Consider the following 19,247-nt stretch of genomic DNA (forward strand, 5'->3'; position numbering starts at 1 on the left):
CTACCCAGTCAGAGTGAACACCCCTGCGGTCAGGTTGACTGATAGATTGTTCTCCCCAAGATTCACATCTCCATCCTCCATTTATCCTGCCCCCGGTCTGCCCGCTGGGGTGAAGGTGCAGATCTCATGGGGGCTTTGTTGAAGGGCGGGTGTGGGGCCCCACAGCAGCACAGCCCTTGGCAGTGATGTGTGCTGGACATAAGGGCCCACAGGCTCTTCTTGCTCTGGATGGTGTTGTATGGGAACTTGGAATTCTGTTAAATATATATCAATATCTAAAAATTGGGAGGTTATGCCTACAGAGTCTGTATCCCATTTCTGGCCTGCCCCGAGTAGTTCCAGAAGAGCTCTGACCGTTAGCTCAATGGTCTCTTCACCCCCTCCTCAGCTCCGTCCTATGCCCCTCTGAGAGGGTTTGGAACGTGTATGGGGTCATTTAAGCTCCGATCCCCACAGACGTCTCCCCTCCTGGTAGTGGTCACTCCTAGGCCCGCATTGGGTCCTAAGAAGACCAACCTGGGAGATAGTGTGGCCAGAGTTAGCAAATAATATTATAGGATGCTGAGTTAAATTTGAATTTCAGATAAACAATGAATAATGCAAAATCTAGCACATACTTTTACTATAAAATTATTCCCATTCAACTGGACATTCTCCGTTTTATTTGGCAACTCTACTGGAGGGGGTGTGTATACCTGAGTGTCTGTCTTAAGACCCCAGGAGCACGGAATTCCAGGGTGTGGGTATCTGGATGTGGTTAGAATGGGAGTGTGGCATCTGAGTGGGCGTGGCCTTGGTGCGGTCACCGGATGGCCAAGAAGGGCCCTCACTGACATATATCCAGGCAGGATCCCGGTTGTGTGGGTCTGGGATGTTACCAGCTGCTTCTCTTGGAAAATTACAAGCTCCAGTGATAGTTGACTTGCCCCTGTCCACCCCCTGTCCCCCACACAGTTTCCCAAGTGCTGCTGCTGACCCAGACGCCCCCACCTTGAGAGGCCTGGAGTTAGGGGTCCTCATTGCTGCTAGTAACACACCCAGATGTCTGTCAGGTCAGCTCGATCCTCCTTAGAGCCCCTGTCTGGGTAGGTGTCTGTGTCAGACCTAGTTCCTCTGTGGGCAGACGGGGTTTTGAAGACCTACTGTGTTCAAGGATGTGGAAGCTTGCCTTCATTTTCCTACCTTAGAAAGTGAAAGGAACTTGGGAGAGGGAGCGAGGGTACAGATAGTTATGAGGTCAGAGGTCAGTGTGGACTGCATTGCCTTGGAAAAGGCAAAGTTGGGGGGAGCACCGCTGCCATTGGAGACATGTGGGGAAGGCAGTCAAAGAAGGGGTGTTTGACCCAAGCCTGGAAAGTGCCAGGGGCGCTTGTGTGTGTCTCTGGGGACAGAAGCGGGCAAAGAGGAAGGGATGCAGGGAAGACAAAAGCACTCTGTGTGTTTCTGGGAAACCCTGAGGAGTTCTAGAAATGTAGATGCTAGAAAAGGGATGAAAAGTGACATCCTGTTTCACAGGTCCCTTCCGATCTCCTCGGCTCCGCCAAGAACAGCCCCCGTTTTTTGGTGTGTGCGGTGTGTATACGCGCAGAGGGGAGTCGAGAGAGACCCTCTTTTCTCTTTCTGCTTTGAGAAACTTCGGGAGCCCTAAAATCAAAGAGTTGTTTTGAGATCCGGCTCTACCCTGGGGCTAGAACCATAACTCTGGGCTCGAGAGGTTTCGTGTGTGAAGTAGGTTTTATACCAGTACCTATCGTGAAGGGTGGGGATTAATCGTGTTAGTTCCATCTAAAATATTGAAAGTCCTGCCTAGCCCCTGGAGCTTAGTAAATTGTCAGCTCTTAGGATTATTACTTATTTCCAGCCCCCACCCACACCCTGCGTGGTCAGACTCGTCTGTGTGTTTTCCTTCTTGGCCTGGTGCAGGCTAAGTGCTCACGTACTGAACAGAGTTGAGGAAGCAGCCTGGAAGGGGGTGGGGTGGGGTGTGGATCTTTTCTCTCGTTTCCCCCCATCTTCCTCTCTCTTCCTCCTCCCTGACCGCCCCTCCCCCCACCAAACTCATGACAACATGGTCCCCATTTATGTGTCTTGTATCATCTTGGGTCATGCAGGCAGGTCGAGTCACGCCTTACTGTACATGAAGCTTTCCTTGGGGAGGACCAGGGCCAAGTCTTTGACTCTTTGGCAGCATCCACCCCCGCGCACCCATCGCCCCTGCGCATACCTTGTCTTGTCCCATCCTGGTGTTCTGTTCATACTGGGCATCCTGGACCCTATGTTGGTGGCCTGTCCACCTGGCTCTCACCTCCCAGTGCTGCCCCCTCTCTCCTCTCCAGGGCCAGGAGCTGACCATCCGTCAGATCTCCCTGCTGGGCTTCCGTGACCTGGTGCTGCTGAAGGTGAAGCTTGGGGATGTGCTGCTGCTGGCCCGGTCCCCGCCGCCCCCGTCCATCGTCCAGATGCTGCTCATCCTGCAGGTGGGTTAGGAAGAGACCCTATGGCACGGGGATGGGACTGGGTGACCTAGGCACCTTAGCTCAGCTCTTACGCTAGAGTGTCATTATTCCTGTTCCTTAGAGCGTGTGTTCATTTGCTGCACCTGTAAGGCTGTGCTCCGTGCTGGGATTCCAGCTGTGGGGGGACGTGGCTTGGCGGGGGGGAGGGGGTGCTGCCAGAGAACCAGGGTCCTGTCATTCAGGGAGCTGACACGCTCCCTCCTCACCCATGAGCTACAAGGAGCATGTGACAGCAAGCGCCCCCTGCAGGTGAGTGGAGCCAGACTATAGTCACTAGAAGGTTCCCTAGGGGCAGGTGGGCATCCCAAGTCTACAGGTGGAAGCAAGACTACGTCAGACCCCAAAGCTGCCAGCCTATCGCCACCTGCTGGTCTTTCCCTGTCTCTCCGACGCCGGGAAGACCCTGCCCGGTGTCTCTTGGACCGAGTGTCTGTCTCTCCCCCTCCCTCTGCAGACTTGTGTTCATTTCTTTGGTTTGCACGTGACCAAATGTGGCGTCACACATGCAGCTCATGTGTTTTCACCGAGAAATGACCCCCATGGTTGCCTCTTTCTTCCCATTCTGTATCAACAGTAGGAAGATGAGCTACGTACCAGGTGCAGGCCCGGGACTTTGTGTGGTGTGTTCTGAATCAGATCATCCAGAGGGTTGCTCTGTAGGTAGTCGGTGGTGCTATTCCCATTTCCCAGGTGAAGAAACAGGAACTCAGGACATATGTGCTGGTCCAAGGGACCTCAACCAGAAGTCGTAGGATTCTACGACAGAGCTGTGTCCACTCAGGGGAAGGCACTGGATTGGTCTAGCCCCGGCTACCCAAATCTCCTTTGCCAGTCAGCTGTGACCTTCAGTCAAGTATATAAATACGGCCTCAGGGAGCCCAATCCTATGGGTGGGGGTACACAATTCCCACAAAACAGAGATGTGGTCAGGGACACGCCCCTCCCCCCCAGCCCCACAAAAGATGGCTCCAGTGCCTCCATCTCTGTAACAAGTTCAAACGTCACAACGTTGGGTCTGAGCTGCTCCCCGGGGCAGCCGGTGTCACCCTTGCTCAGGCTGGCGGTGACCCCACTGCCCTATAGCAGGCATGGGGTCAGGTCTCCCTCTCCTCCAGCTGCTGTTCTCTTCTGGGTCCCTGAGCTGGGCCGACCTTCTGGGCCTTCTCCTTTCCTGAAGTCCCAGAGGAGCACGAGTTACCTAATACCATGAGGATACTTGTCATTGGCTGGGGAGCCAGGTCGGGTGTTTTCCGGGCAGGAAGGAGAAGGAAGAGGGTCTGGAAAATATGTGGAGGATTCATGTCTAAGAAGTGTAAAGTGGAGCTTGCATCCCGAGTGAGGAGTCTAGACAATGACCCCTTTGGGGTTCAGATTGGGAAGATTGGGAAAGAGAAGTTGAGCTTTCCCCTTCTTATTTCCGTTTATGCTGTTTTAAGGACGAGAGGTGATTTTTTGTTGTGGGTGCTGTTTTTGTTCTCGGTGGGAGACTAGGGGTGAGGGCCCCCACCTGCCGATAGCAGCCGAGGAAGGCCTCTCTCTGTGCTCATGAAAAACATCCACCACGTTCCCACATGGGACAACCCAACAGCCATATGGGAAGGCAGCCATCATCCCCTTGCAGCCCCGCAGGGGTGGGCCTGCTTGCCTAGGAGACGCTTCCATCACCCACCCTCACCTCTAGCCTGCATTGCTGTTTATGGGGTTCCCAGTGATCTGAGGAAAATGGCCTGATCTGTGTCCCGGCCTCTGGTCCTCCCACCTCCCCGGCCTCACCTGGAGCCTCTGGTCACACTGGTCCCTTTGCCTCCCCCTGCGGCAGGAGAGTCTTCGCACTTGGGTTCCCTCTGCTGAGAACACTGTCTCCCAGGGCCCACAGCCATCTTCCAGGCAAGGCAGGTCCGTCCGTGTTCCCTCTTATGCTTTCAGCACCCAGCACATGGTAGGCACGTGGTAAGCATGTGGTAGGCACGTGGTTGGCACGTGGTAGGTGTTAATGAAACATGCCCGGCGAGGGATGGCACAGCTAGCGAAAGCCTGAGCGGGACTGACCCCAGGCCTCTGGCCTCCCTCCAGTCCCCTGATGGTGACCATCTGCAGGGATTTCTCTCCTGGCCGAGGGAAGGAAGTACAGAGAAGCTCTGTGGTTGGGACAGGTGTCTGGGACGTTGAGCAAGGGGAGAGTCCTTGTTTTCCTAGTTTCGCAGATGAGGTGAAGGTTCAGAGTTGGTCGAGCATCGTAAGGTCACATAGTAATTTATAAGAGAGTGAATCTGTCACCCTTCCCTCAGCCCTTGGTCTTTCTATCGACCCATCCAGCCTTGTTTAGGTACCACGGCCTCCCTCCTACAGTGCCCAAGAGCCCTGGGAGAGACCGCAGAAGCTTCTAAGATGGTCCGCTGTCCTGGTCATTTGGCGCTGTTTCCCGGAGGGTCTCGTGGGACGAGTCCTGGCTCTTGTTCTTCCTCACTCTGGAAACTGTAAAGCCCAGAGCTGGGAATGTGACAGGGACGAATAGAGATCCTTGCCCCGTCCAGGTCTATCTTCCTGAGCAGCGGGATAGCAACTGCTGGGTCTGAATGCCCTGGAACCATGCCCACTGCAGGAAATTGGAGCCCCAGTCATTAGAATTGCTCCCTTCTCTCCCCAGGCCCCTGCTTGCCCCAGTGCCACGAGATCTGGAGCTGATATCTCCTCGCCTGACCCTCATACAGTGAAAAGAGCCATTCCCCAAGCCTTCAAGTGTCCCTTTTCCACTGCTCTTCCAGATGTCCCGGAACAAGCCCCTCCCTCCCCAACACATGCAAGGGGCTGCCAAGTCCCCTGCTCTCTGGGTGGCACACTTCTGTCCCCAGGGGCTGCCCCCCAGGGAGAGGCTGAGCCTGGGCTCTGGTTCCTCCTGGCAGGTGCCGCCAGGTCCTGAGATCATCCTGGGACAGTGCCTCCCGAGGGGCACCCGTGCAGTCACCCGGGGTCCCCTGCCAAGCAGGGCCCCATGCTGGGTTTACTCTCTCCCATCGCCGTCTTGAAATGCCTAGTAATTTTTGCACAAGGAACCCCACCCACGTTTTCATTTTGCGCTGGGCCAGCCTGGCGGCCGGGCTGAGGGCTGTGTGCAAGTCGGGTTGTCCGCGGCTGCCCTGGGAGAAAACTGTCCGGCTCCAAACCATGCGCGGGTGACCCATTTTCGCCCCACCTCTTGTCTCTTCCCCTTTCTCCACTGTCCCTCTCTTGTTGAGTCGAGAGAAGGCTTGGGGCGATAAGGCAGAGGAGAAATATCAAGGAGGAAAAAAAAATTGAAGGAAAAAGAAAAGTCTCCTCAGTTCTGAACACCAGTCCAGGCGGTTTTGGGGCTGAAACTGCCCCGGTTTGAGTCCTGAGTGGTTTCCAGGGAGCCCGAGGGAGGTTCCCTTCTCCCTTCTGCGGCCTGGAGGAGTCCCTTCCTGGCTGGGGTGCTTTCCCCCTTCATTTCCACTGCTGGATTTTCCAGGGCATCAGCCCAGGCCGAGGGCCAGGTGTCAGAGCCCAGGGGCCATGAAAACCCTCCTGCCTGCCCCCCCCCCACCCCCGTGCAGCGCTGGGCAGCCTTCACTGCGGCCTGTTTTTTCTGCATGTCCTCTCTTCTGACCCCCCTCCTGTCCCTGAGTCTTCTACCCCGTAACCCCCTTCCCTAGCCTGTTTGTGTTTCCTGAAGCCAACCCCCCTCCCTTCCACCGCCCCCAGCCCTCCCTGTCCCTGGGGGAAGGAGCTGACATGGGTCAAGTCAGCTGGCATCCAAGGGAGCCTCCGCCTCCCGCAGCCATCCCCAGCCTGTGGGACGGGCTCTTCTGGCTTCAGCCTCCCACCACCATCTTTTCCTCCCATCCCCCCAAACTCCAGCACGGTGGGGAGTTCTTACTCTTTAAGTGAAGGTCATGTACCCTCCCTTCCGATGTGAGACTTCGGTGGGACATCCGGTTGGGCTGAGCACAGCTCTGCTCCCCTCCAACTCCTCGATACCCAGCAAGGCTTCTAGAGTCCTTTCCAGAGAGAAACTAGATTCCCTAAGAGTGTGCGGGTCTTCTGGAGAACCTGGGTCACTTTTGGTCTCCTTTTTTTGTTTTTGACCATGGTCATTGGTGTTAGTTGGCGTTTGCCAAGGCTTAGCCCTGAGGACGCCTGTCCTGTTGGGCTTTTGAGCGACTCTTCATCTTGATGCTAGATTCTATTCCCCGTTCTTTTCTAGCCTCTTTAACAAGTAGCGGTAAGAGGGTCTCAGAGCCAAAGCCGCCTGCATTCCAGTCCTGGGTTACACGAGCCTTCTGGGTCTTCACTTTCTTGTCTGCAGAAGGGGGATGATGGGGGCATCTGGCTTCTTGCATTGTTGAGAGACCTCTGCTTTGGTCCGTGTAAAGTGCATGTGCAAAGTGCCTGCCGAGTGCGAAGCAGCTGCTGTTGAGAGTGGGGTGGGGTCCTGTGGTCAGGACCCGTCAGACCTCAGCCCTGAGCTGGCGTGTCCCGTCTGCCCTGCGTGGCTGGGGCCCAGTGGGAGGAGATGCCATGGGGGCACAGTTCTCATCACTGTGACCTGTGGCACGTGACTCAGGCTTCGGGCCTCGGATTCCTTCATTCCAGCCACGAGGATGCTGCCTGCTGGTGTCCCCGCTTCCAGTGTAGCCTGAGGGCAATCAGGATTTGCTGGCTGGGTGCCCGCTGGCCCTGGCTGCTTTTAACTGACCTTTGTCTCTCTCGGCTGTTTATTTCCAGAGTGTTCACGAGCCCACGGGCCCCAGTGAGGGTTATTTGCAGCTGGAGGAACTGGTGAAGCAAGTGGTGTCTCCCTTCCTGGGCATCAGTGAGGACCGCGGCGTCTCGGGTCCCACGTACATGGCGGGTAAGGGGTGAGGCTCTTGGGTTGTGGGGATCCCCGTTGAGAGCTGCCAGCGATGTCTTCCTGAGCCTGGACGGTGTTGCAAGCTCTTTGCTGCTGCTGTGGGTCCAGGCCGATCTGCGCATGTTAATGATCACTTGTGTTTCCCACTGGCCTGTGTCGCGGTAACCTCCCCGCCTCACGATCCCTCCCGGGGGATGGATGCTGTGCCTCTGTGGTGTTGCTTGTCTGATCTGCATCTTTGATCGGTGGCTTCGATCTTTTTTGTGTGCCTGCAGTGTTCATTTTCCTGTACGTGATAACCAGAAACTGCCTGGTTGCGTGCATCCCCCCACACACACTTGAGTGGAAAAACCACCGGTAGTGGATTTTCCCTTGAAAGCAGCTTGAGATGGGAAAACAGCTCGTTTTGTGTTCGGCCTGATGAAATGGAACTGCTGTTCCTCGCTCCTTGTCTGTAGGTACTGCCAAGGCCTACATGCCAAGGAAAGGCGCTCCTCGATGTGGGGGGCAAGTCCTGTTGGTGGCTCTAAAGCCAGCATTCGTGTCAGCCTCTGCACTCGACACCCTGGAGAATCTAGAGGTGGATGGCATCTGCTCCTTCTTTCTGTGAAACTGCAGTCCAGATGCAGAAATAGCCCTATACTAGCCTTATCACAAGACACATTCTTCAGTTACCTTTTGAAACAAGAGCCCCCCAAATGCAGGAATTTTCCTATGTGCAGCAACTTTAATGCTGGTTCGCATATAGTAGGCAGCCCTCTAAAACTTACCTATTTAGGTGGGTGACAGGCAGTTGTACCCCAGGCAGGGGAGACCAGCACCTACACAGAGGTGCAGAGGCGCCAAGGGATTCCCTGAAATTGGAATCTTTTGCCCCGTTCTCCTGGATTCTGTGGAACTGTGGCTGAGCTTCGAAGGAAAGGGCAGAGGAACTGTGTCCAGCGAGGTTCTGCCCCTCCCTGGGCCTCACTACTGCAGGAAAAGCGGGGCTGGCTGTCCGGTTTCCTGGCCCCTTCATGTGTCTCTGGAGACACTACACATCTGGGGTGCTGGCCCCAGCCTTCCTGCCGGGTTCTTCTCCCTCCCCACCCCTTCCTCTTGAGCTGGTGGAATGATCCTCCAGCTCATTCCACCCAGGAGCTGGTGCGAGCCAGAGTGACCATGCCAGCTGAAGGAAAGCTGTCCCCCCGCCTCCCCAGCCATGAGCAGACTGCCGCGTTTCTCTGCCCTCCCTGGAGCCCACCTTCTGGCTTCGACTCAGCCCTAACCCTAACCTGTCTATGGCCGGAGGAATCGGGCAGGTATCAGGATACAAGCCGGTGAACTAGGTCGTGGCAGACACTTGGCCATCCGCTGGGCCTAGAGCCAGGATTAAGGATAGATTTGGAAGTTTGTTCAGGAGTACTTACTCTAAGAAGGGATGCTTTTGGCTTTCCAGTTAAACTCAGAATAATACATACTTTTGGCAAATGATAAAGGCCTGAGGTTTTCTTATACCAAGGACGGTCCTCCTGTCCGGGCTATTGTCTCAGGAAGGGCAGAAGGGGAAGAAAGAGACTCTTTTTGATTGTTTTATTATTATTGTAGCAAATGTGTCCTGAGGCCCTCCCCCAGGTGCCGTGTGAGATGTGGTGCTGCGGGTATACCCGCGGGTATACCTGTGACTCAGACTGACCCGTCACTGCCCTGTGGCGTGCACAGTCCGCGGGGGAAGTCACAAACAATAGATCACAAACAATGATTCATCTGTGTACAGGGACTCTTGGGGGTGGGGGGAAGCTCATCAGCCAAGGGGCCCTTCACCTGGACTGGGAGATCAGGGGAGGCCCCCCCAAAGGAAGTGATACCTGAGATGCGTCCTGTAGGATGAGTTTGAGTTAATCTGCCTTCCCCATGTACTCAGTTGTCCCAGGCAAAGGGAAGGATCTTTGGGAGGGCTCTGGGGGAGGGGGTGTAGGGAACAGGAGGTGGGAGCCTTTGAGGAACTGAAAGACCTTCAGAGTTACAAAGTGACCTGTGTTTGGGGAAGGCTCGGCCACAGACTACCTCTTGCGCAGGCCCTCTGCCGGGTGGGCTGACTACCCTACCACAGAGTGGGCCCCAGTGTACCCATTTTGCAGGTGAGACAAATGAGGATTAAGGTCGCATGGCTGTTGGAGCTGGGATTTCAAAGCCCCACGTTGGTGGCACTTGAGCAGCTCTCCTACGTGCTCCAACCTCACCCCTGCCTACTCCTGTCAGTTTCTAGAAGCTGATGGTGATTTTTACTGAGGGACAGCTGAGGGGGTTCCCCAGCCCAGAAGGGTTCTGGGGCCAGACCTTTCACCCTGAACCTCTGCATACCAAACAGCTAAAATGGTGACGGTGGAGCCCTTCCCTGTTGAGGACACCCTTTTGCCAGATAAAGTGAAGACTCCCTGAGCCTCAGTCTTCCCCTCAGTAGAATGGAGACCAGGACCTCTGTCCAGCCGGAGTGTAAAGCCCCAGGAAGGGTTTTCTGTGGTCCACTCAGGGTCCATTGGGGCTGGGCATGGTCTGAGACAGCTGGAGGGCTCATCTCAGAAGCCACCACTTACCAGATGCCTGTCATGCTGCAGGTGCCGCCTAGGTGCTTGTCTTCCTTGTACAGCCTGCTGAGGGGTGGCTGCTGTGCTGACCTCAGGCTCCGACTTGGAAAGAAAGCTCCTGAGGAGTGGTTCCCGGGGGACTTGGAGGGGCACCTGCCCAGGCCTGTTTGACTCCATGGGGATGCTTGGAAAGGCTCTTTTGTTGTGAGCGAGGCCGATGGGTTTGTGAAGGGAGCCTCACTCCCTGAACGTACAAGGCTTGGGGGGGTGGGGGAAGTCACGTTGGAGTCATGTTGAAGTCATGTTGGAGCAACAGTATGATGTACGGTTCTCCTCCAAAGCAGTCACCTTCCCAGGGCAGTGGGAAGGTGGTGAGGAGGAAGGGTGCACACTTTAAAAAATAAGTAAATAAAAATTTGTCAGAGGCCAGGCCCACATCCTACTTTTCCAGTTCCCAGAGTTTCCAGGCGGCTGGCCTGGCTGCTTCCAGGGCCCTCGGAGCAAACACTCAGGAGCACTCAGCGTGCTGTGTTTCTCCCCCGCAGAAGCCCTGGCCTCCCACTGATCTTCTCCTCCGTTATGTCTCCAGGGGGAGGGCCCTCGTCCTCAAGATACTGTAACTTCTCCTCGGGACAAGTAGGCTTTTGTGGGCTTCCAGGTGCCCGGGGCCCGGAGAAAGACGCCCACGGTGGGCTTTGGCGTGCGGAAGTCACAACACCCACATTGTGGCGGCCGCTCCTGCGCGCCCTGGAGATCAAAGGCCTGGGAACCGGGGGCCCCTCAGAGGCACTGAGGACCGCCTCATCCAGGCTCTGCTTCTCCGGGGCTTTGAAAGGAGCTGCCGTTGCCCGCTCCGGTTCAGGGGGATGAATGCCCGGAGCTCCGCGGGGCGCCTGGGGAGTGAGGAAGGAATAAAGGCTCTCCCAGGCCCCAACCCGTGTGAAAGGCAGGAGGAGAAGGGCTGGAGGTGGGTGCTGGCTGAGTGGGCAGGGCCCAGCTCCTCGCCCAGCTCGAAGGGCACCCCTGCAAGGAAAGGACACGTTTCAGCCCCCAGGGGCTGTCCACAGCTTAATCGGTCTCTTTAAGGGAGATTTCCTTCTCTGAGTGGCAGGGCCTGGCTGGCTCTCCCCGGTACAGATAAGAAGGCTGGGGAGCTGGGGGGCAGCCCTGGTGTGGGTAGCGTCTCCGCTCCTAGCCCAGTGTGTGGCCTGACCCCACTGGGGACGCAGCTGACTTGCTTGTCTGAGGTTGACTCTGGAGTCTGGTGGGAGCTTATCGAGGAAACACTGTCTACCCAGGGGAATCCGCACAGCCCAGCGGCCCCTGTGGTCTCTGTTCTGCCCACACCCAGTCCTGGGAACCAAAACATTCCCCTCAGAAGGCAGAAGAGTCCTAGGCCGCTCCTGTGAGTCATGAACAGGGAAGAGCCTCACGGAGAGAGGCGGGGCCGGCCACAGAAGGAACTTGGCCTTGAAACCACAAGGTTTCTGCTGTGTGGCCTGGTATGATTACTTGAGTCTCTGAGCAGCAGAGGGCTGAGCACAGAGAAGGAAGAAGGTGCCCTATCTCTAGGGCCTTCGGAACTGATACTGGCTGGCTTACGGGCACTGGCTAGAGGGTGGCCTGGCCTCCTTGGAATCACTCCAGAGGAGAGATTGTGCCTCTCCCTGGGAGCCCAGACCGATCCTGGCCCTTGCCATGCTGTGTGGTCCTGCCTGATGACCTGTCAGTCTCCCCCACAGACTGTCAGCTTGCTGGGAGCGGGGAGCATGTGTAACCCTTCGGACCCCAGGCCCTAGCACGGCTCGGCTCTGAGGGAGCGAGTGAGTGAATGTCTGGGTTCTGTCCGTCTGCCAGCCTGGAACCCGCCCCTCAGAAACGACTCCTCTTCAGGACTTCTCCTGACGTCCCAGCGAGCTCCTGCCTTTACCTCTGCCCTGCCGTTGGTTGACTGTGTCTGCTTTTAATTCCCTTACGGGTCCCGTATAGTATTGCATTAATTCCAGGTGTACAGTAGAGTGTTTCGGTAGTTCCGTACTCATTGACCTTGTCCAAACAGTTACTCGTGTGCGGGCTTCCCAGCGGGCACAAGCAGGGGCTCTGCCGTGAGCCCTCAGCTTGAACCTTGCTTCCATCACTAACAGGCTGCAAAGTCATTCAGCATCTTGACTTCAGGTTCCTTTTCTGCAAAACGGTCAGAAGACAAGCATGTCAATGAAGCATCTCCTTTTGTGATATAGTACCCCGCCCACAGTAGATGCTCAGCTAGTGACGGCTGCCAGGACCCGATCCCTCACCGCACATGGGCACACACATTCACGCACGCGCACTGGGCTCAGGCCCCTGTGGCAGGCCCCAGGGCAGGTTCGCATTTCTCCCTCTCAGCAGTGACTGCAGGGTTTTGCACATCACAGTTCAGAGTTTCTGTTGAAGAAGGGGGCAGGTGTCCCGGGGGAGCTGCCCCTCACTGTGGCTCTAGTTCTCTCAGCAGCAGCTGAAGTGGCCTCTTGTTTTTGCTCCCTGTTAAACCTGTGAGGACTTTGGGCTTCTGGGATAACAGCAGGAGAGAGAGAGAGAGACGGGTAATGACCAGGCAACCGTCTGAAACACCTTTCCTGGCTCATTCTGCTGGACTGGGGCGCCCAGAAATCATCAAACAAATGGTCATTTCCTCCAGAGATGCTGAGTGTGTCCACTGTCTGTCCCCCAGGCCCTCAGCTTACCCTGTGTCCCCGGCCCAGCCTTAGCTCCTGCTCTTTCGTCTTCCTGCATCTGCGTGTGAGCTCACAGAATGGTCTAGCCCAGTCTCCAGCCCAGCTGGTTGAGGGTTTGGGCCACAGTAGATTTTGCAACTGCCAGTCCTAGGTGCTTGCTTCTAACAGCTGGCAGGAGACAAACGAATTGTTTTCAAGAGCATTTTTTTTTTTAAGGATGGTTTGTTAATGGGATCCTGGCTTCTTTCTACTCTTCTGGTGCCTTTGTCTTATAGTTACTGATTTTTGTGATTATAAATGTAATACATGGTTATTGTAACACTGTGGGAAAATTATAGAAACATTGAGGGTATGAGCACCCGTGCTCCCAAGAGAACCTCGGCCAGTGCTTGACATAGATTCTTCCTTCTCGGTTGCTCCTTGTCATTTCATCTCCTATTAGTTCTTCCTCAAAGAGAAGAGCCACTGACCCAGCCTCTCCCGGCCAATACCAGCCTCTTGTTTGGCACCTCCTAGAGGACAGTGTCTGCTGTTCATGGCGTCAGAGAGGAGTGCCTCTTCTGAGGGCAGCAGCTGAGCCCTGAGATGCAGTAGCATGCTGTGGGGAAGATCTGGGCACTGCTGTTCAGAGCCTACGAGAGTTGGGCAGAGCCTCAGTCTTCCTCATCTGAACAATGGGAAGAGTGAGAGTAGCCCGGTGTTTCAAAGGGAGACTGGGACTCAGCAGTGAGAAAATGGATGGGAACACTCTACATACCATTCTTTGGTTTTGAGAAGTAATTATTATTACCTGTTGGCTCCCTTGGGGCTCAGAGCCAGCAGACTTGGTGACTCAGTCCTAAGGCTTAGGATTTCAACCTGTCAACCTGTCTTCACTGAATGTGGACATATAAAACAGGAGCCACCGAGAGCCTTGCAGACGGACACGCCCATCGAGGAGTGTGAGCTCTGGAAGGGGGACGACCCTATGTCTGGGCCCTGCAGATCCATGGCAAGAGCCAAGAGTAAACTAAAGCAGAGTGGACTGCGTGTCCCCAAGGACAGTCTCTGAGCTGCACGGTTTCCTCTCCCTCTAGAATCCAGGTCTTCCCCTGGGATCCTGTCTATGTGCAGGAACACCACCCCATCACGCTTCTGCCCTGCTGCCTGCTGAGAAAGGGATGGGTTTCTTTGGGGCGTCTCAGGGACATGGAAGCCGTGGAAAGCCAGGGCAGATGAGATGGGATAGGCAGCTGGATGGCTGGGGGGGAGTGTGCACTGGTAGGAGGAAGGTTGAACGGAACCCACTTGGTCCTCAGGCCTCCATTCTCAGTCCCCTGTCTCCCTGGGGTCCTCCAGCCGGCCCCTGACAGAGGCAGTGCCGATGTGGGGGAAGAAGGGCGGTGCCTCTTAAGGAGCATAGGAGGTAACTGCCCCAAGACTGAGGGGATGTAGGCTTGATGTTGCCCCGGCTTTCCTCACTTCCGGCCTTGCGGGCTCCAACCCGGTGTCGCTCCTGCCAAGTGCATCTTTCTGGAGCGCAGCCTCCAGGCTTCCCCGGCCCCCACGGCTTCTCTGATCACAGAAGCTTCCATCTGGCTTTCAAGGGCCCTCCTGATGGTGCGGGTCTTCCATGTTCCAGCCAGCCTGTGGCCGGATGGCGCCCCTGGCTCAGACCTGGCTCAGGCTGCTCCCGGGGCTCAAAGTGGCTGTCCCTCCCCCTTCTGGGGGTTTCGCGTATGGAAGGCTCAGCTCCAGGGTACGTCCTCCCCGACACGTGGATCCGCTTTGTCCTGCCTTGGAACCCCATCCACTTGGCTTGCCCTTCCCTGGAGATTCTCAGCCCTTTCTAGTTACACCTGCTTCCTGGGGGTCTCTGGGAAGAGCAGGGTCTGCAGTGAGACCTCACCTCACTCCCAGCCATTCTGCAGCCTCGCTGTGTGCACGTAGGTCAATGATCACCCCTCTGATACTCCGTGTTCTCATCTGTAAAGTGGGGCTAATAGCATATCATGACTTGAGCTCCATTTTTAAGAGGAGTCAAAAGGCTCAGTCAAAAGATGAGTGCATAGCAAGGCAGCTTCTGGATTGTTGGGGGCATGCAGGCAGCGGCGGTTTTGCATTAATTCGTGGCCAGGCATCCCCTTTGGGGTCTGCCTCCACAGGGCCATCTGTGAAGCCTCGCCCGTTGCTTGGTGCTGCCAAACGCTGCTGGAATTGCGGATCACTGGAACAGAACACTGGTGTCGGCCCCTTGACCTGGTGGGAGGAGCGTGTGGTCCCCAGTCAGGATGTCCCTTGGCCCTCGCTTTGATAGCCGAGGTCCTCTTAGCTGGACTTGGGATTCAGAGGCTAAGTCATCGCTGTCACCCGAGAGTCCCCTACTTCCTGCTGAACAGAGCCAAAGGGTGTCTTCTAGAAGCTGGTCCAGCCAGTGCCCAGGCCTTTAGAGGAGACTGGCCGAAAGGAAACATAGGGCGAATGCAGGGAAGCTCGGGAGGCAGCTGAGAAAGAGGGGAGACGCCCTAGAATGGGAGGCACCCTGGAAAGCCCTCTGGGCCCCCTGCTTCTGGCGGGAGTGGGGGTTGGGGGTGCGTCCAGCAGGCGCAGGCATTGCTGCAAGAACAGCCTGTCGGGTTCCTCCCCGGCCTTCCAGAAGGTCTGTACCTCAAGCTGTTCCTGGACGTGGAGCCACCACCTCCCTCTCCCCCCAAACGGAGGCGCCGGTTTTGCACTTGTCACCCCTCCCCAGTGACAGCCTTTGCCGGTTTGTCTCTTGCAGCCAGACGCCACTCCAGGGTCCGGCCCAAGGTCGCGGTCCTGAGCTACGCCTGCCCGACGACCGCCCTCAGCCGGCCCCTGAACGAGACAGCTCTGACCCCGCTGACGGAGCAGGAGGGGGAGGCCTACCTGGAGAAGTGCGGCAGCGTGCGGCGGCACACGGTGGCCAACGCCCACTCGGACATCCAGCTGCTGGCGATGGCCACCATGATGCACTCGGGCCTGGGTGAAGAGCCTGGCGGGGAGGACCAGTGCCTGCTCCTGCCGGCCAGCTTCTCGCCCCCGCACCGACAGTGCTCCAGCGAGCCCAACATCACCGACAGCCCCGACGGCCTGGAGCAGGGGACCGCGGGCAGCGAGGAGGATTCCGAGCTGAACTGTGCTTCCCTCGGTTGAACGCCCAGGCCCAGGACTTCCCAGCTCCGGCCTGCCACTGGCATGAGAACGGCTCCATCCCTGGGGTCAGTGGGGAGGGGGGCTCACCAAGGGGCTCCTCTTGGAGGCCAAGTCCAAGTGCCCCGGTTGTGAACCTCTCCATGTTCATGACTGTGACCCCCTCTCTGCAGCCACACAGACCCAACTGCCTGAGGCTTTCTTTCTGCTTGCTTGACTCCGGATACTCCTCTCTGGGCTCTTCCGCCAGATTAGTGCTGTCGGCTGCTCCCGACCATATCGCCCGGGGCCCCTGGGCATGATGACAGCGGGAGGTCGGATGAGCCGCCCACGAAGCTGGCAAGGGTGCGCTGGCCTGCGGAGCTCCCCTGTAGGGGCTGGTGACACGGGGCTCCTAGAGTGGTACCTCTCCTCCCCTGTTCTGCGCGGGGTAAGAGAAGACAGCAGCTCCTGCCAAACAGGACGCTGGGAACGCGCCTTCTTTATTACACTTTCGGAATTCCTGGGAAGAGTTGACCCCGGCGGGTGCGGGTCCTTCTCACCTGTATCCAGATCCTACATGCCGCCTTTGGCTTTTGCTCCCAGGGGGCCACATGGCTAGAGAAACCCCCTCTTTGATGAAGCTTCAGCGCTCTCCTCTCCAGCCTCCTCCCAAGCACAAAGAACTAACCTCCCTGGTGGAGTAGCTGGTGCCTTTGTTCCTCTCTCATTTCAGAAACTGACCATTTTCCTGCTGTGGGGTGTGGGGCCAGTGGATGCCAACCAAGTAGTCTGTTCCTGGACTTGACTTGAATTTTTTAAATGTGCATCGTTTCAAAAAAAAAAAAAAAAAGTTTGCAAATATTTGCACGTAGGATCTTGCCCTGCTCATTTCCAAGGGGGTTTGTCTTCAAACTAGAAGATAAACAACTCCCCCCTTAGGAAAGGAGCCTGGAAGTGGCTCAGGGTGCAGGCTGGGTAGTGGTTGGGGCTGATCAGCTGTAGAGCGCTGGAAGCAGCTGGACTTGAATCCAGAGTGGCCTGTGTTTGTGAGCGTCACGGTCTACAGCACCGAGGTGGGGAGCCTCAGTTTGCCTGGAGCAGAGGGTCGTGGTGAATGGAATGTCTCAGTGCTGTATAGCAGGGGAAGATGAGGGAGATGTGGGCAGGACCTTTTAGAAAGATGTTCATTCCCTGTGATTGAAGAAGTGCCTGGAATTTCTAACATCTGAGCTCTCAACGTGCTGTGTGGGGCAGCAGGCTTTGGTACTGTGCTGAGTCCTTGACACTGCTCCCTCCAGGTCTGGGCTCTTTGTCCACCTGGAACCACTGTTCTCTGTATTTGCCTGTATTTGTTGGCCCCCCTGGTAACAGCTCCAGAAAAAAAGAGAAGGCTCTCCTGAATCCTTCTGGTACCTTCTAGGTGTCCAGTTAGTCTTTAGAAACCGTTAATGAGGCATGAGCTAGCTTGGCTTCCAACATGGCAGGAGGTGGCTGGGAGGGACGAGCCCAGTGTGAGCCGCCGGCAGGGAACGAGGCCTTCTCAGCCTATCTGAGCCTTGACGGCACATCCCTTCTGGGCGAAGATCTGGACTAGGACCAGAGTCATGCTTTGGATGGCTTGTACTTTGGAAAGTTTGTATAAAAGGTTGTCTCATTTTTATTCTTCTAAGAGAATGTGGAAGAGAAATGCCCCAGGGAGAACTTCGGAGAATTTCAAACAAAAAAAAATCATCTCTGTGTCTGCGTTGGGTGAGGTCCACAAATTGACTAACGTACATTAGCGATCTAGAACATCCGTGAGTAACAGCGTGATGGTTTCTTTGACTGGTGGTCTGTCCTTACTGGTACACTTAGCACTTGGGACTAGTATTTATTGATCCAGGCAAAGTCATTAATCATGTCTGGGTTTGCTTTTTTAGTTTACAACATTAATGATATATACGCTTTTAAATGCCTTGTGTGTCTCCTTTAGGAGAACAGCAGTCGTGGGTTAAACGTGAGCTGTTGGGTGGAGAATCGGAGGGTCGGGATAGCCCCAGTACACTCAACGGCTGTTGACGGTCAGCCAGTTGACGATTTCACCCTTGATGTCCTGCCCGATACTGTGCAGCGCCTATTTTAGACTCTACAGAAAAAAATGTTGTTGATGTTTATGGGCATTTTAGCCATCAGAGCTGTGGTGAGGGTGACAGCTGTAGTGTTTGTAAGCTCTTTTTCTCCCTCTGTGAGATAAGCTAGGGTCTCCTGGGGGCTGCGTTTTAATGACAGGAAGCTATCACGGCTCTGAGCTCGGGGCGAGCTCACAACCCAAAAACGTTTCATGTTGTCCGTTTCCAAAATAGATTCAATAAACATTGTTTTGTACACGTCACTCTGTCCCTGTGCTGTGTGGCTTGACAGGATCGGCAAGCGCCGCGCTCCCCTGGCTCCTGGTGCGTCCTGTCCTCATGCCCTCGGCCAGCTTTTCCTGCCTCCATGTCCCTCTTCCTGTCGCCTCCACTCCAGGATTCGGCAGCAGCCTCACCTCAGCCAGCGTCCCCTGGTTTTGTTTGCCATGCGCAGCTGGATTGGCAAGTCATTTCCTGGACCAGCAAGCTGTCTGAGTGTGGAAAACACCGAACAAAGTCTGGGAAGGGCAGTCATCTTCTAAAGCCAACTCGGGCTCTCCCTGAGCGTTTGACCCGGAGGGGATGCTTACCGCAATGCATGGACTCTCTCTATACACTCCCCTCCGATTTTGTTTGGCAGAAGGAGACTTCAGTCTACACTCTGTTACTCTCTGCATAGATTTTCCCAGGATGGCCAGAGCCGAGTTGACCTGAGATGGAAGGGTTATTAGTAAGAGCATTTAACGGGGTGTGACCCAAGCTGACTGAGGAGTCCTGGGAAATGCAAAGCAGGACTTGGCCGTTTGTGTTGAATATTGAGGCTGTAAAGTGGGAAAGAGCTGTGCCGCGGGAGATTCCTCGTCACCGGGGCACTGTCACATTGGCTTCTGCATCTGCTCAACTACCCACCGAATGTGGGGGGCTGGGGGGCAGCTCCCACTATGTTGAACGCCCTTCTCTTGGAGCGGGGGATACAGCAATGGGCAGTCTGCAAGGGGCCTGCCCACTCTTCCTGGGGACAATCCAATGGGGGCAGGCTGGCGATCAGGTCAACACAGGCATTTCACATAACGACCAACAACCCAGGGGAGTCAAATGACAATGCGGTGGCCCCGGGAGAGGAGAGGGCGACCCTGGGTCGGGTGGCTAGAGAAGTTCTCTCTGCAGTTGACTCGAGCTGGCCTTACAGTCAGCTTCTGTTGCCTGACCTGCCATCACAAGTGACCACAGATGGTAATGGCATTGAGTGGCTTAAAACAACACACATTCATTATCACAGCTCCGTAGGCTGAAGTCTGACGCGGGTCTCACGGGCCTATGATCAAGGTGTCAGCAGG

At 55.8% G+C, this 19,247-nt stretch overlaps 1 protein-coding gene across 9 annotated transcripts in view; it reads left to right on the top strand.

The window, feature by feature from the left end:
• The window catches only part of PRR5L (proline rich 5 like), a 146,112-nt gene extending 127,939 nt beyond the window's left edge, over positions 1 to 18,173 (top strand). For 8 of the 9 annotated variants that reach the window (XM_059139987.1, XM_059139946.1, XM_059139961.1 and 5 more), the window contains 3 exons: positions 2,337 to 2,477; positions 7,260 to 7,386; positions 15,429 to 18,173. In XM_059139987.1, the coding sequence (XP_058995970.1) occupies positions 2,337 to 2,477; positions 7,260 to 7,386; positions 15,429 to 15,823 (663 nt within the window). In that variant the 3' untranslated portion in view covers positions 15,824 to 18,173. The remainder of the gene's footprint in view (positions 1 to 2,336; positions 2,478 to 7,259; positions 7,387 to 15,428) is intronic. The other variant, XM_059140012.1, reaches the window with a different exon arrangement.
• Positions 18,174 to 19,247: the final 1,074 nt, after the last annotated feature.

This window comes from Mustela lutreola, chromosome 1 (assembly GCF_030435805.1).
Source record: "Mustela lutreola isolate mMusLut2 chromosome 1, mMusLut2.pri, whole genome shotgun sequence".
NCBI classification, from domain to species: Eukaryota; Metazoa; Chordata; class Mammalia; order Carnivora; family Mustelidae; genus Mustela; species Mustela lutreola.